Source organism: Argopecten irradians, chromosome 3, assembly GCF_041381155.1.
Source record: "Argopecten irradians isolate NY chromosome 3, Ai_NY, whole genome shotgun sequence".
Classification (NCBI taxonomy): Eukaryota; Metazoa; Mollusca; class Bivalvia; order Pectinida; family Pectinidae; genus Argopecten; species Argopecten irradians.
In genome coordinates, this window is record NC_091136.1 from 1,866,997 (window position 1) to 1,893,429 (window position 26,433).

The 26,433-nt window shown below is 36.4% G+C and overlaps 2 protein-coding genes across 2 annotated transcripts in view; both read left to right on the forward strand.

The window, feature by feature from the left end:
• Nucleotides 1–1,113: 1,113 nt before the first annotated feature.
• Nucleotides 1,114–7,853, forward strand: LOC138317257 (protein FAM177A1-like). Its single transcript, XM_069258807.1, has 5 exons — nt 1,114–1,252; nt 1,454–1,621; nt 4,451–4,517; nt 5,028–5,125; nt 6,086–7,853. The coding sequence occupies exons 1-5, from the start codon at nt 1,226–1,228 to the stop codon at nt 6,233–6,235; spliced, it is 510 nt and encodes a 169-aa protein (XP_069114908.1). The 5' UTR covers nt 1,114–1,225; the 3' UTR covers nt 6,236–7,853.
• An 18,422-nt stretch (nt 7,854–26,275) lies between these two features.
• LOC138317258 (protein phosphatase 1 regulatory subunit 27-like) overlaps nt 26,276–26,433 on the forward strand; it is a 30,155-nt gene continuing 29,997 nt past the window's right edge. Inside the window, exon 1 of the mRNA XM_069258808.1 lies at nt 26,276–26,404. The gene's annotated coding sequence lies outside the window, so the exon portion shown is untranslated. The remainder of the gene's footprint in view (nt 26,405–26,433) is intronic.

The window sequence follows — 26,433 nt, forward strand, 5'->3', positions numbered from 1 at the left end:
TGTTATTGAGAATTAACAATTGTATATTTTATATATCTATATCTATATATATATATATATATATTTTAGAAGATATACATTTAAGCAAGTTGTATCGGTTTGTATTTCATAAGGGTTATGATTTGCACAGTGGGGATTAATGTAGGTTTATAGTACGATGTGGATGAGAGATTGAGTTTGAATATTTATAAATTGTGTCGGCGTATACCTATCGCTAGTTATCAATAAATACAAGTAAATTCATTGATACAAGAGTTAGAGCTTTTCCTATGAGAAGTGATGCAGTGGCCAAGGGAAATGTTGTCAGTGCAGAAACAATAAATGCGTTTAAATCCAAACTAAACAAGGAATGGAGAAATCACTCGTTGAAATTTAGTCCGGATTGCTATTGATGATACCGTGTGAGGTCATGATCACATCTGCCACCAAAAGGAAAGGGTTTGGATGTAATGGACATCGTATAGTGCATCCATAACCATATGTGGAATATAAGTGTTGTATATATAAAAACAGTAGACAGAAGGAAACACAGTTTTTAAAATATTGACAGTTATTTTTTAACTTTTGTGTATGTGGGCATCTATGAGTGTGACTCGACGATGTATGCGCAACAAGTGAAAATCAAGTGACTCAAGTCTAAGTTGAGGAGGTCAAGAGGTATTGTTACCTATACAGTCTACAATGTTAACCGAAGATCAGGTAAAACAGGTAAAAATGTAATGGAATACGGAGGTTATACAGTAGCCATACCATTATAAAATACGTGTCAAATTATATAATATGAGATACTTACCAGTAATTTTATTTACATTAGATTTCAGCTCCATACAAAACTCCGAAAATAGTATTTTTAATGTCATACATGTTTTCAGAATCATGCCCGAGGCATGCTAAGAACGACAACTCCCTTTAGATCTGGTAGCAGCTACGGATGTATACGTAGCTATAGGCCTAGTTTATTTTGATTGTCCAGATCTACATATATGTATATTTCACATAATGGTTTTTGTGTCTTTTGTATATTGAATCGATGTTAATTGAAATTCATTTTACAAAAAAATGATAATAATAATAATTTACTGAGTAGTGAAGTATCCGGATCAGGGTCCATTTCAAGGTTTAGATCGCGCAACAAAGCTGGATCACATAAGTGTTTTCCGTGGTGCAAGGCTGGTAGTGCGTTCGTTCAAGATCTCATTGACGTTGAATAAGTACAGCCTGCAAAATGACAGAACTTGGTGCAGAAGCTTCGGTACATATTTTTCGTAATTTCCTTACTTTCAAAACATCAAATGGGATTTCTAGTCTATTTTATCGAAACATATTGAATATATTTTGTAAAGAACTTTCATTTAGTTATCAATTTTTGCCCTTTCATAGTGAAATTAACAAAATGGATACTGGTAATGTCACGATTGTTGTTATTTCTAGTTTGGACTATTTCTTCATTTAGGTGACTGAAAGTACAGAGTTTACGAATGTGTCACTTGATGCGGAGGCACCACCAGTAAAGAAGAAACAGCCGCGGAGAATCCTACACTTCAGCGATGGTATCTTAGAGGAATACTCTACAGATGAAGAAGAGGAGGAAAAGAAGACATCGCAGCCACCTGTAGACCCTGTATATTTCTGTTTTAACAATTTATATCAAAGTCATATTTTGATTCAATAATTTATTACAAAATTATATAGATATTTGATTTCAAAGAATTTGTGAATTTGAACAAGAACCGTGGAGTATGACTCAATATCATATCTCAATGAAAGGTTCCAATGACTTTCACATCCACCTTCAGTAGCGATGCTCAACCAAAGGGCAGGTAACTCGTCTTGGTATCTCCGAAACGCTTGAAAACACGTACCCTAAATAATGGGTTTACTATCCGGAAGATTTATGTGTCCTAACTGTTCTTTACAAACGCAAAAGTGACACCAATCTGTTCATTCGGAATCCTTGTGGTTTAACCTCACTTTATATGTTAGAAATGGCAGAGGGGTAAGATACGGCGATTTATTGAAAAATTGAAATACTGTTACTTCCTTGAATTCAGCCGAGTCAAATGCCCTTACTGTTCTAGTTGTAATATTTAACCATTTCTGTATTTTTTAGTATATAATAATACATTTGACAATCCCGGGAAACATACGAAAATGTATATTTTTCGAGATGGGGTCAATGACAGTAGGCGCGCTTAATTCCAAAATGGCGGCCTTTCGAAGTGTCAAGAGCTCGCTCAAACCCCACCAGGCACACATAATTTCTATTTTCTCGACAGTTTTATTTATATGGAAACCGTCCGTTTGAGTTTACAAATACATAAATCTAAGTTATTTTAACACTATTTTAACAAATTTAACGTTTACCATAGCATTTTTTTAACCAGAGAAACCCCTTTTGGAAGCAGTGCCAGAGCCAGAGCAGGGGTTAATGAAGTACATGTAAATGAAAAAGTGCTGGACGTAAACAAATAGTTATAAAGTAATTTCTTTTCAGAAAATTTGCAACAACAACAACCCTTTTGAAAGAGTGTATATGGGGGGAATGTAAAACAAGGGAATGGGTTATAGTTGTCCATTTAGATTGTTGTTTTGTATATTTTTAGGCCTAATAAAAAAAACTGTGTTTCCATTAACTTGCAAAAAAAGAGGGTCGGTAGGAACGTAAAACAACACGAAGGTAAATGATTTTAGAAAGCAGGTGATTAGTTTTCCTGGTTATTTTATCTGTATGGATGTCCCTAAAACCACTATGTTTTATATACATGTACTTTGTGCAATTTATGCTTTTTAATACCAACATTGCTTTCCTTTTGATTGATATGAAAGACAGCCAAGTATTACATACATTGTTGTTATAACATTCAGCAATGAAATATCTTATAAAAAATCTCCAAATGTATGATTCATGTAAACAGAAATGATTATGGATTATGGTTATGTTATGCCTGGTAGGAATACTTTCAAAACATCAAATGGGATTTCTAGTCTATTTTATCGAAACATATTGAATATATTTTGTAAAGAACTTTCATTTAGTTATCAATTTTTGCCCTTATTCATAGTGAAATTAACAAAATGGATACTGGTAATGTCACGATTGTTGTTATTTCTAGTTTGGACTATTTCTTCATTTAGGTGACTGAAAGTACAGAGTTTACGAATGTGTCACTTGATGCGGAGGCACCACCAGTAAAGAAGAAACAGCCGCGGAGAATCCTACACTTCAGCGATGGTATCTTAGAGGAATACTCTACAGATGAAGAAGAGGTGGAAAAGAAGACATCGCAGCCACCTGTAGACCCTGTATATTTCTATTTTAACAATTTATATCAAAGTCATATTTTGATTTAATAATTTATTACATAATTATATAGATATTTGATTTCAAAGAATTTGTGAATTTGAACAAGAACCATGGAGTATGACTCAATATCATATCTCAATGAAAGGTTCCAATGACTTTCACATCCACCTTCAGGAAAAAGAAATAATATGATAATGTAGAAATTATATGGAATTATTTTAGCGTTTTATTTGTACATCAATTCTTTGACCTTTCATAGCGATGTTTCATTCTGTCAGTGCAATCGTATCACCTTGGAGAAATTTCCAACAATCTTTGGAAATTAAATGCGATAATTTTCAGAAGATTGCCAAATTTTTCTTCCGTGTGTAACCTGCCATATTGCAATTTGGCATCAGAGCTGCTGGAGTGAAACAAGGGAATGTAACTCTATCAGATAGGAATGGATATATACAACTCCATGTATAACTCATAGAGAAAGGATGACTGGTGCCTATATATAACAGTTAACAGTGTAATATTATTTTGATATGGCAAGCCAAGTTACTTTTTATTTCAAATTTCACATGTTGGAAATTCTAATTCCGATTTGTGGAATTCCATTTCCCGATATCAGAAATTCTGTTGCCGACATATGAAATTGAATTTCCCATATCGAAAAATTCTACTTCTGATATAGGAAATTACTTTTAATTTCTAACATCGGAAATTCTGATTCTGATATCGGAAATAGAATTTCCCATATCAGAAGTAGAATTTCTGATATGGAAAATTATAATTTATAGAATAAAAAGTAACTTGGCTTGCCATATTTTGATGGGTTTGTGTCAACAGCTATACATGCCCATTAAAGGACATTTCAGATACCCTTAAGAAAAGATGATATTATTCTTAAGAATATTTTGAGTTCATGTAACTACCTAGCTGTTAAACCTTGACTCGACGATGTATGTGCAACAAGTGAAAATCAAGTGACTCAAGTCTAAATCTTTTAGTTTATCATTCAAATTAAACTTTAAAACTACAACTAAGACATTAGAGTACAGCTACATTTGACTGTCGTAATCATATAATTATTGCATATACAACTGTATTTTGTGAATTATAGCACTGATTATACTGACTTTTACTTACTTTCATTTTCAGAAATCTTTAACATGGGTTCCATGGGTTTGGTATTACACAGTGCTAGCGGCATCAAAAACCTTAAAAGGTAATTCTGTCAGGCCAACGTACATTTCAAAGGAACCTGTTTCATCTGACACTACTGTACTTAGCTTGCCAATTTAAATCTTAAGTCATCGTCAACACAATATTCAAATGTTTTCTTAAAATGTCACATGTAAGGGTATAAAATGTTACACTGATTACAAAATAGTCTTAAATCTCTCGGTGCCTTACATACAGTCTTCATAAGACAGTAATTAATCTATGCATATACAGTATTACATCTTTATAACAAACATGCTAACAACAAAATTTTGATTCGTATAACAATTTTCATTCCCCCTCAATATTCCTAATCAAGACCTGTGATATGACTATAACAAACTAGGCTGATAACAAAGTGATTTTTGGTGGTCTCCAGAGGTTCGATATAAATGTGTTTTACTGTATATACATATAGTTTAATATACATTTAGCATGCTTTAGTTTCTTGTTACACATAGAAAGCTATCGTGGATAATATATTTCATTAGATTTAACTATTTCTATTTTCTAGGAGCAGATTTCTGTGGTGAAAAATTGGCTTGGTTTTTCGGAATCACAACACCTAAATACCAGTATGCAATAGATGAATTTTACAGATTAAAGGAAGAGGTAAACATTTTCAGTGCAAGTTAATTTATTTTCTTCCAATTTTATGGCAACCAGTTGGGTTGCTATGGAAGCACCTTGATGTCTCCATTGGTTACGATTTTACATGAAGTTGTGAAATGCTGTTATTTGTAACAACTATCATTAATTTCTGCCTTTAATGTAGGCTTGATAGGTGTTGTTTAAAAAAAACCAGTTTGGACATTTTAAGGATGAAATACGGTAATTTTGGAGAAGGTTAAAATTGAATTTTTATCATTTTAAAAAACATTCTGAAACAGCTATTATTTCCCCTCAACATATATGTTTTCTCCATCTTACATGTTAGTGTACTGCAGTGTGAGACTTTTTTTCCCATCATTCTATTGCTTTCAGCAGTGTCTCATTAAAGTGATTTTCTGTCTTTCTTTTCTACCTGTTGTTTTCTGTTGCTGTTGTCTTCTGTGCCTTTCATCTCAGTGTGTTTTTTCTGTGTCTTATTTGCCAATACAGAACATTTACTGTAAATTGTTTACAGAATTTTACATTTTTGGTTGTGTTTTCTGAGTATATCATGTTGCTTTCTTTGGCTTCTACATCAATATTTGTTACTATAGCTTTGTTACATGTCAAAATATGACCAAGTGGTTATGATGTCTCAGTATATTAACGCAATCCCTCCACCTCTGGGTGGCAAGTTCAAATCCCATGTGGAACAGTTGCCAAGTACGGACTGGTGGTCGGTGGTTTTTCTCCGGGTACTTCGGCTTTCCTCCACCAACAATCCTGAAACGTCTTCACATGACCATGGGTGTAAATAGGTCATTAAACTAATAAAACACAAACCATGTGTCTTACTTGTCAAGTTATCAACATGCTGTTTTATTGTTTTAAATCCAAAAACTATTGAAAGATTAACTCTTTATCTAAATATTGACACTTTGAATAAAACCCATTTTGACTCATCCACCATTTCTTTTCTAGGAGGAGAAAGAAAAGGCACGACAAGATAAGATATTGAAGAAGTTGGAAGCACAAACCCTATCTAGTGTGGACATAGATGTTAGCTTTAAAGGTGTTCCGTCCCAAAATATTCCCAGTGCTACGACCTCTGAAAATGTGGAAAAATACTAAACTTGCAGAAAACATAAAATAAAATCTGACTCAAGATTTCTTAAAACAATCTATTGGGACATTAATATAAACATGTATTATTGAAATTGTGACATTTAAAGTATCTCACATGAGAAATCATAAAGATAAGTCTTAGATATATGATGTAAACATGCAGCTAAAAATGTATGATTTTAAGAAATCTTGAATTAGAATTCAGTTTAAGGGACTTTGATTAGAGATCTGTGATATTGAAATAAAACTTTGTTGAACTAATGATTGACGATAAACATATGATTTGTTGTGAGCCATGACTGATCAACTTAACGATACAGTCTTCTGATTCCAGGGTTGACCTGTAAAGACTGACAAGAATTTTGTAAATTGTAAATTGTATTTATCAACAAAGTCTGTTTTACTTTAGTTCTGACATTTTTCTTGGATCAAATCGGAACAAAGGGGAGTAATTAACCTGTTTTATCAAATTGTATAAAGTTAAGGGGAGTAACTCGTACGATGTTCACAACTGGTGAAACTTCACATTTTATAGGAAAGGGAAGTAACTTATTTGATTTGTTTCAAGAAGTCTTCTGACTGAAATTTCTAAAATCTTCTGAACTCACAGATGTGACAGAATCAAATATTCTTCATACATTTTAAGGTCAAATTGGTAAAAAAATTCTCTTTATGTAAAAGTTACTACAGATCTTTGTAATTCTATCGAATATCTGTTGTCATACTGGGCTATTTTTGGCACCATATAAAATGCATGTATACTCAAATTATACTGACTGACACCAAGAGCCTGATGGGTTTAAGGGGCCAATATAACATTTACACATCTTTGTTTCATGCTGTATGAAAACTCTAATGACCATTAGGCCAATGGACCTCCTCTTGTTGTTCAGTAGTAGTTATTGTTGAGTTACTGATTCAGAATTCAGTTGATTTAAAAATATTTTTTGATTTGACAAGAGTGAATTTTAAAGACGTTGCATATGTGCGTTTACATTCTTGATACTCCAAGTGATAGTAACCCCTGGAATGTTGAGGATAGTGTGTTTATCGATTCTTTAATTTATTGTGTAAAAAATATTAATGTTGTAAATAATGTGTAAATCTTGTGCAATTCCTGTACAAATAATTTTGACGACATCACCTCTCATACATATATATATATATCTAAGGTATGTAACTTTTACCATATCACTGTAAATAAAATCAATCTATGTTATTACCAGTGTGTAATCAGAGATCTAAATCATTTTTTTGTATTGAACATGAAATCTTCCTTGGTACTTTTGTTTGTGATTTCAAATGATATTTTTGGTAGAAAAAGTTGTGGTTAATCTAAACAGATTTTGTTGTTTTGATATTTGTAGTTCTTAAGTAACCACGGAACAAACTTTCAAACATAGAAAAATTTCATGTTGTACAATACTTTATGTCTCGTTTTGAATATTGTTTATGGTGGTGAATGTGACAAATTCATCCCAAAATTTATGTTTCCTTTCTTTCAAATGCATGGACATAAATGAGAACTACTAAATTCCAAAAGATCCTTTTCATGTTATTCAACGTTATTTTCTCATTTGTTTGTCTGTATGAGCAGGATAATAAAATGCAGTACAAAATGTTATATCTTTGATGTTCTTTTTGTTCTTTCTTCAGCATTGATGTCAAGTTTTTTAGCTCACCTGCCCATTCAAATGAATGACCTTGACCTTCATTCAAGGTCACAGGGGTCAAAAAGATCTAAAATCTTTTAAACGACTTCCTCTTAATAACCAAGAGGCCTAGGAACCTGATATTAGGCCAGTAACATGATGGAATGAAGGGCTAAAAAGCTTGTTCAAATCAATGACCTTGACCTTCATTCAAGGTCACAGGGGTCAAAAAGGCTAAAATCTTTAAATGACTTCTTCTTAATAACCAAACAGCCTAGGGACCTGATATAGGGTCTGTGACATGCTTGGATGAAGGGCTACCAAGTTTGTTCAAATGAATGACCTTGACCTTCATTCAAGGTCACAGGGGTCAAATAGGTGAAAATCTACAACAGACGTCTTCTATATAACCAAGAGGCCTAGAGACCTGAAATTGGGCCTGTGACATGCTGGGATGAAGGGCTACCAAGTTTGTTCAAATGAATGACCTTGACCTTCATTCAAGGTCACAGGGGTCAAAAAGGCTGAAATATCTTGTTAAGACTTCTGCTTCATAACCAAGAGGCCTAGGAACCTGATATTAGGCCTGTAACATGATGGAATGAAGGGCTAAAAAGCTTGTTCAAATCAATGACCTTGACTTTCATTCAAGTTCACAGGAATCAAATAGGCTAAAATTGTTAAAAGACTTCTTATTAACCAAAAGGCCTAGAGACCTGATATTGGGCCTGTGATATGTTGGGATGAATGGCTACTACGTTTGTTCAAATGAATGACATTGACCTTCATTCAAGGTCACAGGGGTCAAAAAGGTTAAAATCTTTAAATGACTTCTTCTTAATAACCAAACAGCCTAGGGACCTGATATTGGGTCTGTGACATGCTTGGATTAAGGGCTACCAAGTTTGTTCAAATGAATGACTTGACCTTCATTCAAGGTCACAGGGGTCAAATAGGTGAAAATCTACAAGAAACGTCTTCTATATAACCAAGAGGCATAGAGACCTGAAATTGGGCCTGTGACATGCTTGGATGTAGGGCTACAAAGTTTGTTCAAATGAATGACCTTGATCTTCATTTAAAGTCACAGGGATCAAAAAGGCTGAAATATCTTGTTAAGACTTCTGCTTCATAACCAAGAGGCCTAGGAACCTGATATTAGGCCTGTAACATGATGGAATGAAGGGCTAAAAAGCTTGTTCAAATCAATGACCTTGACCTTCATTCAAGTTCACAGGAATCAAATAGGCTAAAATTGTTAAAAGACTTCTTCTTAATAACCAAAAGGCCTAGAGATCTGATATTGGGCCTGTGACATGCTGGGATAAAGGGCTACCAAGTTTGTTCAAAAGAATGACCTTGACCTTCATTCAAGGTCACAGGGGTCAAATAGGCTAAAATCTTTAAACGACCTCTTTTTAATAACCAAGAGGCAAAGGGGCCTCTAATGTGCTTAGGATTATATAAATTCTTATTTACTCTTTTTGTTAAGTACGAATCACACATGATTACCAGAATGCAGGTGAGCGATTCGGGCCCATTGGGCCCTTGTTTCATCGGGGTATGAAAGTAATTTTGGTTGCAAACTGTTGAATACGCTTAGCGGATTCTTACAAAAGTTTGCAGGCAAAATTTATTTAATAACCCACATGATATTTGCGTGTTATTTTTATTAAAACAGAATGTTATCGTCTTAGTGATGGCACTTTGTATAGATTTGTAGGATGATTTTGAAAGGAAAGGAATCACTCTTTCCGACGGTAGTAACCGTTTTTATAAAGACATCTTAGAGATGTGATTTTTAGCCGCTAAAGCTAGGTGGGGTAGAAGATTTGTGTCGGGGAGCTTTCCATTCTTTACGTACATGTATGTAGTACAATGTAGAATAGTATTTTTACTGTTTTTTTTTTTCATCTAGACCCCTAAAATGTCCAAAAAATGGTGAATGGGAAGTCTTGTGAGTCCATAATTATATAAACTGTAACTAATTCTCATATCCTCGAGGTTTCACACTGGCTGCATACATTGGAGGCCGTCCTTATATGACCATGGGTGTCTCATATACGTCCTTGTAGTATGCTAATTAATAAATTAAACCAACAAAGTAAGGAATTTACCAATAACATTGAATAGTGACTATGTGTCGGACGAAGAGGAGGTGATGATGATGATTTGGCAGAGGTGGTGATATGGGGGTAATGGAGAACCTCGGTGGGTATGAATGGAGCTTACATCTCTATACCACCACAACAATAACAATGATTCCAATGATAACATGAGGTTAATGATGATGATGATATATATGACGATGATGCGATGATCATGATATGCAATGCAGTAGAGGTGGTGATAGGGGTACATTTATATACGTATCCACCAACGTTTTCTTTAACGCCGGTACCTTGCGACGGTTTATATTAAATGAGTAGCAACATTTAAGACCATCTACCGAACAGACTGCTGACTGTATACGTACGGAATATTTGAATTAGTTTTAATTAATTGGCGAGGTTTTTGACGATCAGGGGACCAGTCTTTCACCTTGATTAAAAGTACATAAACACATCATATATGTACATGTATTATAATAATTTTATCTTATTTGTACCAAGCATTTTATTGGGTTAGAATGTTATCAGCCCGCTACGTATACGTAAAAATGGCTTTGTCATTTATAACGTCGCATTTGATTGGTTGATCCGGTGTAACGTTGAAAATGGACACCCGTTGAAAACTGGCCTCGGGTCATTTTTCAACGTTGAAAAATGACCCCGAAAACCGTTGAAAACTGAACTTTCAGCGCACTTTTTACACCGACCCGTTGAAAATAGACCCCGTTGAAAAGTGACCCCATAAGAACTCGTTTTTACACAACAACACAACATGACACAACAACAACACGAAACCACACAGCATCACACTGCACGTCAAAACACTAACAACACAACAACACTACACAACACAACAACACTTCACACAACACAACATCACATACCATAACATCACACAACACAACAACGCATTACACTAAACACAACATCACACAACACAACCACACAACACAGACAACATTACACAACAACACGACAAAACATCACAACAAAACATCACACAACACAACAACAAAACCACACCACAACACACAACCACGCAACAACAATACAACATCATCCAAAAACAACACAACACAATAATACACAACAATACAACATCATCCAAAAACAATACAACACACGACAACATCACACAACACAACATAACACAAAATCACACAACAACAAAATCACACAACACATCACACATCACAAAACACAACCATACAACACCAACTAACAAAAACAACACAACAATACACAACAACACAACACCCGACAACAACACAACATAGCGCAGCAACACATCACACAACAACACATTACACAAACACGTAACAACAACACAACACACAACATACAACAACACAACTACATACCAATGACACACAACACAATAACATTACACAACCACATATAACAACACAACATCACACAACATAACCACACAAAATTACACAACAAAACATCACACAACAACACATTACACAAACACGGAACAACAACACAACACAACACAAACACAGCCACACAATATACAACAACACACAACACACCAATAACATACAACACAATAACATTACACAACCACACATCACAACACAACACACAACAACACACAGCATAACAACACAACATCACACAACAACACAAACACACAACCACAAAACAACACCACAACGTTAACACAACCATACGCAGAACACAACATAACTGATCCTTACGCAGATCTATAAATAATACATGTATTCTTGTATTGCAGGGAATAAATTGATATTAACAATTACTGAATACCTGACAAACGTAAAATCGTCGAAAATATAATCATAAAAAATCATTAAGAAACAAATTAATAATATCATATAATTATAGTTTTGTAACACTCCACATAGTAAAAACTTTTCAAAAGACCATCCGTTGATAGTTTGCCAAGGTCATTTTTCAACGGTCATTTTTCAACAGACCTGCCGTTGAGAATTGACCCTAGACACTGTCAATTTTCAACGACATGTTCAATTTTCAACGGCATTCGGGGTCCGTTTTCAACGTTGAAAAATGACCCGAGGTCAATTTTCAACGGAGGTCCATTTTCAACGTTACACCGGCGGAGTAAAACTTTCTAAGAGAAAAGAGTCCGTCAATAAAGTTGTATTACTGGTAAGATTATATTATAAAGATTAACTTCGATACAGTTTATGTTATGGAGATATATCACAAAAATTGTAGTCTACTTTAAATATATATTCATTGACAAGTAAATTATAATATGTACAGTATAATGTAATTATTCTTTTTTTTTATCGTTGTATAAAATCATGTTTTGTTGCCAATATGGCGAATTATACCAAAAGCTATTGAAAAATTCATAAGTCAATTTTTTTTAGGAGACGAGTAAAACTTATTCGTGTGTCTATTTACAACAGTCTAGTGCCTTATGCAGGATCTTTTGGGACTCCATCAGCTTTTCGTAAAAAACTTGACACAACATGCTCAGTAGACCATACCCATATATGAACTATAAAAAGAGGTATTTTGGTATATGAAGACATGCAATCAAACGTTTTGTTGTATGGATAATATAAAAAAAAAAGATTATGCTGAAAACCATTGACGTCATCATTTTTAAGATATTGGCACTATGAAATGTTTTATGCTTTGTAAAACGGTGTTTTGGTCATGTAATGCCCCACTTCTCAACAGCTCATTTTTTTCTGTGCGAATATTACAAGAAATACAGAACATATTCATCAACACCAGAAAATATTGTCCAATACAAAAATTAGGCATTAGAAAATAAGAACAAATCTTCAATGCTAGTGTTCAAAAGTTGCTAAAATATCAAAAATAACGTTGTTTTGACCAAATTTTAAAAAAATGTGTCTAGGCTACTATCCTCTCTATCCATATCAAAACACAATATAATACAAGGTTTGAGCCGTTTTTCTCGGTGTCATGGCTGAAATTATATACAATAATTAATATTTTGACAATTAAAAATAAAGTTTCCATTTTTTACAGTGTTCATTAAGTCTTATATGGAATTGCAATTCACTTTCGAAGAAAATCTAGTCCGTCACAGACACCAACTAAAGAACCAAAATTTGAAATTATAAAGAAGACAGAGGAAAAAGTTCACCATTAGAAAAATCTACCCTGCCTAGCTTTATCGAGGGAAAACAATATTTCTTGTGGATCTTCACAGACACTGTAACTACTATTTGAAAGGTCGAGTTGTTTTTTTTTCTTTTAAAAAAGCCAGACATATCCACAAAACTAACACAACATCATCCTTATAAATCAGTTTTTCGAAACAGGTGCCTTGGTGCCATATATGAATATGTTCTCATTGAATGAGATTTCTCAAGAAGAGCGAAAAACAGGCAGACGCTTAAGATAATCTATCGGAAAAATGACATGTCCTTAGACATCGTAAATGTTAACAATAAAAAACACCTGATCTCTATAAGATATTGTGCTTACAAAAATACAGACTAAATGTCCAGTTTGCTAGGACAGTCTCCCGGTTCTATGATATGGCCATAATGCAGTGTACTATTAGTGCTTCAACTTGATCGATATCTTCTGGTGTATGGCACTTTTGAGCAGTTTCCCTGTACTTTTGACGCTTTCTTGAACCTGCTTTGTTTACTTTCCGTGACAACAGCGGAGGGCTGAAGTTGGTTGCGAGTTCCTAGTTCCTAGTTCCGTTTAATAAACGGAACTAGGAACCAGACCCGAGTTCCGTTTAACTTAAACGGAACTAGGAACCAGACCCGAGTTCCGTTTAACTTAAACGGAACTAGGAACCAGACCCGAGTTCCGTTAAACTTAAACGGAACCAGCAACCAGACCCGAGTTCCGTTTAACAAAAGTACTGGTCAACGAGCCGAGTTCCGTTTATTAGGATTTCTACCTCTAATCGAATGTTCAATTACATATTATATATCGGAATCGAACTCTGAGCTTTCAGCAGCGATACGACACAGAATTAATCTCTATAACACAGATGTCCTTAAACGGATCTGATACCTAGACCTCAGTTCCGTTTAACTTAAACGGAACCAGGAACCAGACCCGAGTTCCGTTTAACTTAAACGGAACTAGGAACCAGACCCGAGTTCCGTTTAACAAAAGTACTGGTCAACGAGCCGAGTTCCGTTTATTAGGATTCCTACCTCTAACTGCATGTTCAATTACATATTATATATCGGAATCGAACTCTGAGCTTTCAGCAGCGATACAACACAGACTTAATCTCTATAACACAGATATTCTTAAACGGATCTGATACCTAGACCTCAGTTCCGTTTAACTTAAACGGAACCAGGAACCAGACCCTAGTTCCGTTTAACTTAAACGGAACCAGGAACCAGACCCGAGTTCCGTTTAACAAAAGTACTGGTCAACGAGCCGAGTTCCGTTTATTAGGATTTCTACCTCTAATCGAATGTTCAATTACATATTATATATCGGAATCGAACTCTGAGCTTTCAGCAGCGATACAACACAGAATTAATCTCTATAACACAGATTTTCTTAAACGGATCTGACACCTAGACCTCAGTTCCGTTTAACTTAAACGGAACCAGGAACCAGACCCGAGTTCCGTTTAACTTAAACGGAACTAGGAACCAGACCCTAGTTCCGTTTAACAAAAGTACTGGTCAACGAGCCGAGTTCCGTTTATTAGGATTCCTACCTCTAACTGCATGTTCAATTACATATTATATATCGGAATCGAACTCTGAGCTTTCAGCAGCGATACGACACAGAATTAATCTCTATAACACAGATTTTCTTAAACGGATCTGACACCTAGACCTCAGTTCCGTTTAACTTAAACGGAACCAGGAACCAGACCCGAGTTCCGTTTAAGCTTATACGGAACTAGGAACCAGACCCGAGTTCCGTTTAACAAAAGTACTGGCCAACGAGCCGAGTTCCGTTTATTAGGATTTCTACCTCTAATTGAATGTTCAATTACATGTTATATATCGGAATCGAACTCTGAGCTTTCAGCAGCGATACGACACAGAATTAATCTCTATAACACAGATTTTCTTAAACGGATCTGACACCTAGACTTCAGTTCCGTTTAACTTAAACGGAACCAGGAACCAGACCCGAGTTCCGTTTAAGCTTATACGGAACTAGGAACCAGACCCGAGTTCCGTTTAACAAAAGTACTGGCCAACGAGCCGAGTTCCGTTTATTAGGATTTCTACCTCTAATTGAATGTTCAATTACCTATTATATACAGGAATCGAACTTAGAGCTTCCATGAATAATACAGCACAGAATTAATTTCCTTAACAGAAGTTTCCTTAAACGGATCTGACACCTAGACTCCAGTTCCGTTTAACTTAAACGGAACTAGGAACCAGACCCGAGTTCCGTTTAACTAGGCTTTTACGGAACTAGGAACCAGACCCGTGTTCCGTTTAACTTAAACGGAAATAGGACCCAGACCCGGGTTCTGTTTAAGCTCAAACAGAACTAGGAACCATATTCGAGTTCCGTTTATTTGATTGGAACTAGGAACCAGACTCGAGGTCAGTTTAGAGCCGACGCTTGCATAGATGTGACTTTTTTAGATATATTTTTACAGGAATTGTCTTTGAAATTTCAGGACCATGTAATCAAAATAAAAATCATTTCAGTGTAGATTTCTTTACACAAAGTCGACAACGAGACCTGTTCTGTTCTGTTTAATATTATGCGGATCTAGGAACCAGTTCCTAGTTCTGTTTAAGCCGATGTTGGCCTATACATTGCCTTTTAAGACTTTAATGAATATCCTGATGCTTAATAGTGCCCCGTATCGCAATACGGGTGCCTTATAGTAATCAGGTCGTCGTCGGTCTATCTGTCCGTCCGTCCGTCTGCTTGTCCTTTTTTAGTTCTTTTTTTTGTTACCAAGAAGTCTTAAATTGCAGATGTAGGTTACCTTAGTGCCCTTGTTCTGCATATTACATTTTTGGGCCAATCGGTCAATATGATGGCCGACAGAGAAACAATTTTGATTTTGGTAGTTGAAGATATTTATCTCTATTAAGCACCAAAGGGATCTGTCTGAAATTTCAGAGGTTGGTTTCCCCTAGGTTCCTAGTTGCGTATATGGCATTTTTGAACCGATCTATCAACAAGATAGCCCCAAATGGGCCATACAACTCAATCAAACAAAATCAACAAGATGGCCAAGAGGCAGTCATCTTGGATTTTAATATTTATTGTTTAAAAAGCAGAGAAAATATTCCTCTTTCGTCAGACATACATCATTCTTTGGTACGCGCCAAGAATCCTCTAAGATATCTTGTAATATATACTGTCATCAATCATTTCGAAATCAGAGCTTCAATTGTACATTTCATTGTCAAGATATTACTTTTCCTAATCGCAAAGCACCTTGAGCGGGGCCTATTTTGACGTGTCAGTGTTCTAGTATTTAACAGTAATCGTCTTCGGAACCTTTAGGAACATATAATCACAGAAAAACTCAATATAGCGTAGAAACCGAGTCGAAAAACCATGCCCGTTTAAGATCATACGAATCTAGGAATTAGACCCGAGTTCCTTTTAACCCAACGCAATCAAATTCCATATTCAGTTCACGTGCTTTTACTGACCAATGAGTTCGTTTATTATGATTCCCACGTGTAATAAGATGTTTAAATGGACATTTTCATTGGACAATATGACGGGTGTTTATCTAACAAGGAAAAGTGGTCAATGGCATTCATATCTTAACTCGAGTTATGAAGAAGAATTTTTCCTCATCTTGCACGCTTAAGTTAGCCCTGTTGCACCTCAGTTTTGGTCAAAGGTTCAAGCCCCTGGTTATGCAATACACGATAGACTGCCGTCCTCTTTGCCTGCTAAGCTTGAGTGTTGAACTCTGGAAACTTGGTCAATGAACCAGGTAGTGTTCGGCTCCAAGGAGCACCACACGATGGAGAGGCTGTTGCGTCTCTCCATCCAGAATGTCATATATAAACTTGAAAACTTCTGCCCTGAACAGGACATTGAGAGGATTGGCTTCTTTGAAGGTGTCATTACTCGTCAATGTCAGACGTGGTCCCCCTCCTGCCTTTTTTGAAGAGAATTCAGACGTTGAAGGCCATTAACTCACAGGGGTCAGTACCACCAAAAAAGAAAGCTAGAAATTCTGCTCCCACTGTTATATACGACCGAAGTCAAAGCCTTATTTCAATGGTAACATTGGGAAGGGTAGGAAGAGTACAAATCATTGGGACAAGACGAAAAGTTCCTGATTCGTCTCTCCGTCCTTGCTCGTTCCATACGAAAGGTCTGTTCTTGAGAATTCAGCCAGTCTCAGATTCAAGTCCTCCTCTCGTAAAGTAGGGTTTGGGTTAGGCAACAATTCTCCATCTGTTAAGGTCTCGATATTCCTCGTTTTCATCTTCCTGTAGGAGATCGTCAGTCCACCTTCTTTCTAGAGTCAATGGAAGGATATCACCCAGGACCCTTGAGCCTTTTCTGTAGTGAAGGAGCGGTTTGGCATTCCATACTTGCGGCATCCGCACTTTGTGTCAAAGTATGTATTTTTTCCCTCCTTCGGGGGATCCGGAGATGGCAGTTTCCATCCGGGAGGAACTAAGGACCATGCTTTTAAAGGGCGCGGTCGAGGAGGTGCCTATTATGGACTACACACTCGGCTTCTATTCCAGAATAATTCTGATCCGCAAGAGGTTTGGAGCTTGGTGTCCCATCAACTGCTGCTGGTTGTAGTGTGATTTCTGCACTCTAGGGAAGACATGTTCACAACTATGTCGACGAATTCCTAATGATCCATCTAGTTCGGGAATCTTTGGATCGGAACACCCGTCTGGTCATGAAACTTTTGCTTAGAGTTGGCTTAGTTCCTTAAAGAGTATGAGGTTCCCCTTCTTAAAACATTGTCTTCTTATGAAACCGTTTCCACGCGGTTCATGGTATTGTCATTCCAACTTTGAAGAAATTCGAGAAGGCCAGAGATATTCCTCTGACCTTCAACGGCTGGCCCCTCGTTGGTATCTAAATATTCTGTGTTATCTCAACTCATGGGGTTTGCTCGGTGGTGTACTCTGAAAGGCAATTACAAATGTATTTCAGGGGGTTTCGTTGTCGTCCATGCCAGCTCCCACCGTTAACACGTTCACGGATGCGTTCATGGAAGTGTTAGGGGCTTACCTCGACACCCATTGCCAGTCGATGGAGTGGTCTGGGGAACATGCAGAAGATGGTGGCTCTTCTGTTTTCTCTGCAGACATTTTAGAAGATTCTGCATTCCAATGCAGTTTGAATGGCTACGGACAACTCTACAGTGGTCACTTATCTGGAGAGAAAGGGACACCAGCTCACGTCCTTTGTGCCCTCGCTATCAGTATTTCCGTATTATTCCTATCTATAAGGAAATGCAGTTAACAATTTTAGTCAAGCATCTTCCAGGAAGCGCAAATGTTCTGGCGGATAATCTCCAGGCGGCGCCAGCTGGTTATGACAGAACGGCATCTATATCCCTCGACCTTTTTGCCTCTTTTCTCAATAATCAGTTGTCAACCTTTGTCTCTCCGTGGCAAACCAAATGGCTTGGGCCATGGACGCAGGTTTTTACAGAAGTTTCCGGGGCATTATTGCTCCTTCTTTCCGATAGCGCCACTGTTGCCGCGTCAACCCTGGTTTTCGGAGCTCTTGTCGTTTTTCTGGTGGCTCGTCCTCTGGTTCCCTCACCAAAAACAAATGTCTTTCGTTAGCATCGGCCCCAGACGTTACCTTCACGCTTGGACGTGATTTCAGGAGTCCTAGCTCAGACAGGCTTTTCTTCGGATATGTCAGCTCGCATCGCCCGATCAATTAGGTCTTTCTCCTCTGCCGCCTTCCAGTCACGCTGGAAAATCTTCTTTGATTGGCGTCAGGAAGATTGATCCGGTCATGGCCTCTTCCCAGCTGATTGCGAGTTTCCTTCTCTGTCTTGTTTAGGGAGCACAATCATGTACTATTGCAGGCTATCACACAGCTATTGCCAGTGTACTTTCTTTCCGTGGTAAACCAGAGGTAGGATCTTCATTTCTTTGTTTTTCTTTATTCGGGGGTTCAATCTGGACAGGCCTAACGTACAGTAGTTAGCTCCACAGTAGAACCTAGAACTCGTTTTAGAGTCATAAATGGGGGCTTCGGCTTCTAATGGGCCTTTAGGATCGGACTTCATAAAGTTTTTAACTTTTAAGACTGTCTTTCTGCTTGCTGTTGCCTCAGGCCACATGAGAAGTGATATTTATGCATTGTCTTTTCGCTCTTCGCGTATTTCATGGGCAAGAGCTAGCTCTGCCGTTACCCTTCTCACTGATCCTGAAATTTGGGCAAAGAATTGGGAACCAGGTTTTTCGCCCCATTCCATTAGAATCCCTTTCCTGTCAGTCTCTATTGAGTCTGGGGAGAATTATCAGATGCTTTGTTCCTGTCGGGACCTTAAAACAGGGTCAGCAGGATATCGCCTTCCAGTCCATCTCCACATTGATATGTCAGGTGATCAAGATTGCTTATGAGCCGTCTAATGATCAATCTCATGCGGAATGCAAGGTGAGGGCTCATGAGGTTAGAGCCCTTACGACTTCTTTGGCTCTCCGCAATATGTCCTTGTACCAGGACATCAATGTCTTCTGCCGTTTGGCGTGGTCAGTCTACTTTCACCTCCGGTCTCCGTCCTTCCACTCTGATGGACTGTTTTCTGTCTGTGACTGTTCCTCCTCAGTATACATTAAATGCATTTATGGTCTTTTAACCTCATGCGAGCAGGTTTCACAATGGTGCACCTCTTTCCACGGAGAGGTATATCCGTTTTTACCTTTGTTCATTCAACCCTGTTTTATATTCTCTGCCTGGGGCCTGTCCCCTACATTTACCATTTGACTGGGCTGCCTGGCTTCGGACTCGCCATTACGGTAAGAAAGACAAATTCGCATACTAAAGTTATAGTAGCGTATTACTGTAAAGAAATTGAGGTTTTTCAATGTAAAACCAATTTACATGATGTAAAACTAACAATGACTTTATGGGGTTCCACTCTTCTGTCCTCCCTCCCTTTCATCCTCAGTCATTTGGCCTCGTGGCTACATAGAGGTGTTTAGGAAGGGACATCATTCTATATACTCTCGTCGAGTACGAAATAAGGTACGGTAGGGAGACGGGATTCTCAAATATAATGTTTTCAGGGCTATAAAAATTGGTGTATGTAGTGAATTTGAATTATAAAGTTATAGTAAGTATTATATCATGAAAGTGGCTTAACATTGAAAAAAACTCTAATTTCCTTATAAAAGACTTCTTCTCTAAAACTAAGCACGATATATAACAACTCATATTGCAAAGGTAGTATCTGTATGGGGCGAGGATACAAAATTATAAAAAGGGTGTGGCTTATCCCCTTGGGCCTGAGGGGCGGGGCCAAAAGGGGTCAATTTGTTTATTTCCATATAAACTACTTTTTTTCTCTGAAATTAAGTATGGGATAGTACTCATATTGCGATGGTAGCATCCTTAAAGGAATTCAAAATTGTAAAAATGCTGGGACTGACTCTCTACCACTATTGATTTGCACTCATAATCATATGATATTGAAAGCATCATTATATGATGGAGATTTAAATTAAGCAAATCGTGGAGCCTGTTTTGCTATTTCCAACTGTAAGAGTTTTTGTGACAATTACTTCATAAAACAGGTGATTCTTCGTGATCTATTTTGTTGACTCACGGAAGGATATTCTTAACCAAGATCAATAGGTACAAATATACATGTATATTTCGAAGGCAGTTTTGGTTTATGCTTGCAGTTCGATAAAATGCACATCAATTTAACAAGATATTAAAATATCAGAAAAATATTAATTTGAAATACTCCTTCACATAAAAATAAAAATAAATGGAGAAAAATAATCTGGAAATCTAAATATTTCGATGAAACATTGTTAGATTTAAAATTAAAAATAAAATCCTTTTACCATGGGGATTAGATAAAGATATCTGTAAAAATCGTATGTACTGGGCTTAAACGGTCTAGATCTGTTGCTAGGAATTTCCATTTAATTTCAAAAGAATTCCGGTCTCATTCATAAACGCCACACGTCGCGTTATCGCATAACTTCACTCGGTCATTTGGACCAGTTGAGCTAAAATGAGTAAATGCTATGGCAAGCCAATTTAAAATTTATTGAAGAAGCAAGGTCCATCCAGAATTTGATCGAATTATATAAGATATCATATATTATTATATTCGATATCAGGCCCTTCAGGTCAGATGAGCTTTACAAATGTTTATACAAGCGTTGGGTTATACGGAACTCAGGTCTGGTTCCTAGTTCAGTTAAAGCTTAAAAACTCGGGTCTGGTTCCTAGTTTAAACGTTAAACGAAACTCGGGTCTGGTCCTGTTCGTTTAAGTTACGACGCTAGTTCCGTATAAGCTTAAACGAAAGCTCAAACTCGGGAATTCTGGTTCCTGGTTCCGTTTAAGTTAAACGGAACTCGGGTCTGGTTCCTGGTTCCGTTTAAGTTAAACGGAACTGAGGTCTAGGTGTCAGATCCGTTTAAGAAAATCTGTGTTATAGAGATTAATTCTGTGTCGTATCGCTGCTGAAAGCTCAGAGTTCGATTCCGATATATAATATGTAATTGAACATTCAATTAGAGGTAGAAATCCTAATAAACGGAAACGTTTGGCTCGTTGGCCAGTTAATTTTGTTAAACGGAACTCGGGTCTGGTTCCTAGTTCCGTATAAGCTTAAACGGAACTCGGGTCTGGTTCCTGGTTCCGTTTTAAGTTAAATGGTGTCGGTACAACTGAGGTCTAGGTGTCAGATCCGTTTAAGAAAATCTGTGTTATAGAGATTAATTCTGTGTCGTATCGCTGCTGAAAGCTCAGAGTTCGATTCCGATATATAATATGTAATTGAACATTCAATTAGAGGTAGAAATCCTAATAAACGGAACTCGGCTCGTTGGCCAGTACTTTTGTTAAACGGAACTCGGGTCTGGTTCCTAGTTCCGTATAAGCTTAAACGGAACTCGGGTCTGGTTCCTAGTTCCGTTTATTAAACGGAACTAGGAACTAGGAACTCGCAACCAACTTCAGCCCTCCGACAACAGCAACACCGTGACGTATCGACCCATATGTCACGTTACACTGATTCTTGTTAAAATTGACTGAACATGTCGAACGGCTGAAATAAGTTACATGAAATGTGTTTATTTTGTAGTTGTAGAATTTATTTATGTTAGGTAGGATAACACAGAACAAAATCCTTGGACATCCATAAACATTTCTTAATTCTCGGTGACTCGGAAGCATGGTGTTTTCACTGGTCCATTATTACTTCAGCTTTAAGCCACACATGTTTGAGAGACGACCTGTTCTATGCTATTGTGATTGTTTCTATGAGTAGAAAACTTTGGCTTTGATATTCGAGTTGAAATGTATGGTATACCTTCTTATTTAAAGTGAAATAGAATTCGTTTCTAAATGTCTTGAGGTATAGATGTTCATGGATGCAACAAAACTGTGGCTCACGTAGTTGTAATCTGTCTTTGATGTTCATGATTCAACTATAGCTGCAGATCAAATATATGAAATGTATGCGTGGTATCAAAATGTGTGGATTGATGGATAACTGAATAAGATCGGTATGACTTCAATATTATAACATATTTTGAACGTAATATATAGATGTAACATGTAATATGGTTTGAATTCAAACAGTGCATTTTGTTTCATGTTTTTTCTTTTCTTTAATTCAATTTTGCTCCAAACATGCACGTATAGGTAGTACACAAATAGTAAAATATATGTACTTGTACTGAACATTGCACGCTTTTGATATTATTCCCTGCACGTTGTATGCCATCATTGGAAATTATACTTACTTATCAAAACGACTTACCATATAACAATATGACCCGTTACCTACCAAAACGTTTACCATAGTATGACCCGTTACTGATTGAAATGCTCACATAAACCACCTCTTATATTTGATCGTATCTTATGGGAGTCATCATGTATTCATCCCTGTACCATAATTATGTGAATGAGGATGTGCTCAAAGCAACTCAACAAGCCTGATGCCTAAATAGAAGATAAGTGCATATCTACATATAATGTATGACTAGTGGGTTTATTTTACGCATACAACGACAACATCATTATAAATCTACAATGTACATGAACTTACCATTACTTCGAAACGTTATAGTTAATTATATGTACATGTAGTGTCTACTAGTACGATTGTTGACTTAATGAGTATACATATTAATTTACAGGTTCATAGGTCGAAGCAATTTTTTCACATGATTGTCACAGTAAAGGTACGTATGTAAATATGTTTGTATATAAAATATTAACACTTGTATGAAATATACCATGTGTTGTCTAATGAAGGAAGAACATAGTCCCAACTTCTGGTCATTGTGACGTCATATATTTTGACCTGATATTTAAACGTCAGAATCGCCGGAAGGTGTTGCTTCATTTTAGCCGCAGTGATAGTTATATTTGGGCCCATCAGATTGATCATAGACCATTCGTAGACGTTTTAGGAGCTGGATAAAAAATCGGTAACATTAATAATTCCATGAATCTTGTATAAGACGAAGTTTTACAAAGCATATTTCTAGTGTGTCGTTACAAAAACGCTTGCTTCATATACCGTTGAATTATTGCGCGAATTTACCTGTATAGTATAACGTATTGTCACTGAAAGAAGAAAAAAATGATTGTCAAATGAAAAAATATTTTCATCTGACAATAATTTTTTGTACACATTTCCACAATTACACATAGATTACCTTACCTCCGTGGTACTGCAATGTGACTGATACTGTTAGTATTGACATGTTTCACATTGTGCACTAATACTGTTAGTATTGACATGTTTCACATTATGCACTAATATGTTAGTATGACATTTACATTATGCATATACTGTTAGTATTGACATGTTTCACATTGTGCACTGATACTGTTAGTATGACATGTTTCACACTGTGCACTAATGCTGTTAGTATTGACATGTTTCACATTGTGCACTAATACTGTTAGTATGACATGTTTCACATTGTGCACTAATACTTTAGTATTGACTGTTTCACATGTGCACTATACTGTTAGTATTGACATGTTTCACATTGTGCACTAATACTGTTAGTATTGACATGTTTCACATTGTGCACTAATACTGTTAGTATTGACATGTTTCACACTGTGACGTTGCATCACATTGCACAATCTGTTAGTATTGACATGTTTTTGCCACTGTTATGACATGTTTCACACTGTGCACTAATACTGTTAGTATTGACATGTTTCACATTGTGCACTAATACTGTTAGTATTGACATGTTTCACATTGTGCACTAATACTGTTAGTATTGACATGTTTCACATTGTGCACTAATACTGTTAGTATTGACATGTTTCACATTGTGCACTAATACTGTTAGTATTGACATGTTCACATTGTGCACTAATACTGTTAGTATTGACATGTTTCACATGTGCACTATATTAGTTTGACATGTTTCACATTGTGCACTGATACTGTTAGTATTGACATGTTTCACATTGTGCACTGATACTGTTAGTATTGACATGTTTCACATTGTGCACTATACTGTTAGTATTGACATGTTTCACATTGTGCACTATACTGTTAGTATTGACATGTTTCACATTGTGCACTAATACTGTTAGTATTGACATGTTTCACACTGTATACTGTTAGTATTGACATGTTTCACACTGTGCACTAATACTGTTAGTATTGACATGTTTCACACTGTGCACTGATACTGTTAGTATTGACATGTTTCACACTGTGCACTGATACTGTTGTTGACATGTTTCACATTGTGCACTATACTGTTAGTATTGACATGTTTCACATGTGCACTATACTGTTAGTATTGACATGTTTCACATTTGCACTGATACTGTTAGTATTGACATGTTTCACATTGTGCACTAATACTGTTAGTATTGACATGTTTCACATTGTGCACTAATACTGTTAGTATTGACATGTTTCACACTGTGCACTGATACTGTTAGTATTGACATGTTTCACACTGTGCACTAATACTGTTAGTATTGACATGTTTCACATTGTGCACTGATACTGTTAGTATTGACATGTTTCACACTGTGCACTGATACTGTTAGTATTGACATGTTTCACATTGTGCACTAATACTGTTAGTATTGACATGTTTCACATTGTGCACTGATACCTGTGGTACTGCACTGTGCACTGATACTGTTAGTATTGACATGTTTCACATTGTGCACTAATACTGTTAGTATTGACATGTTTCACATTGTGCACTAATACTGTTAGTATTGACATGTTTCACATTGTGCACTAATACTGTTAGTATTGACATGTTTCACACTGTGCACTAATACTGTTAGTATTGACATGTTTCACACTGTGCACTGATACTGTTAGTATTGACATGTTTCACACTGTGCACTGATACTGTTAGTATTGACATGTTTCACATTGTGCACTGATACTGTTAGTATTGACATGTTTCACATTGTGCACTGATACTGTTAGTATTGACATGTTTCACATTGTGCACTGATACTGTTAGTATTGACATGTTTCACACTGTGCACTGATACTGTTAGTATTGACATGTTTCACACTGTGCACTAATACTGTTAGTATTGACATGTTTCACATTGTGCACTGATACTGTTAGTATTGACATGTTTCACATTGTGCACTGATACTGTTAGTATTGACATGTTTCACACTGTGTGCACTAGTATACTGTTATATGTATTGCACATGTTTCACATTGTGCACTGATACTGTTAGTATTGACATGTTTCACATTGTGCACTAATACTGTTAGTATTGACATATTTCACATTGTGCACTAATGCTGTTAGTATTGACATGTTTCACATTGTGATATGTTAGTATTGACATGTTTCACATTGTGCACTAATACTGTTAGTATTGACATGTTTCACATTGTGCACTAATACTGTTAGTATTGACATATTTCACATTGTGCACTAATGCAATTTTGATTTGGTTTTATTATGTTTACTGTACATGTAATATTAAGTTTAATCCTGTTATATTTAACTGTGTGGAAAAAACGTTTAATCTTTGATGTCATAAATCGGGCAACCCAAACAAACCTTCTGGTGTACTGTTGTAATGTTCTTAACCACACTTATCCAATCTTAAAAGGTGACCTACCTGGACGACTGTCGTACCGTGACGTGTCCACAAATATACCGCTACACATGTACAGATAGCTGACAGTTTGACAACAGAATATACAAAACACCAGGATCTTAACCTCTGAGTAAGAAACAGGTATGTTTTCTCTTTGACTGGACAGCACGTGGAATCCTTGTAGGTAAGATACACTACAATATTTACAATAAT

Bases quoted from the DNA above. Each gene is read 5' to 3' on its own strand.
- LOC138317257 (XM_069258807.1), top strand. From the start codon at position 1,226: ATGACAGAACTTGGTGCAGAAGCTTCG. The intron at 4,518-5,027 runs GTAATTCTGTCA...TCTATTTTCTAG, and splicing joins GGCATCAAAAACCTTAAAAG to GAGCAGATTTCTGTGGTGAA. The intron at 5,126-6,085 runs GTAAACATTTTC...TTTCTTTTCTAG, and splicing joins TTTACAGATTAAAGGAAGAG to GAGGAGAAAGAAAAGGCACG.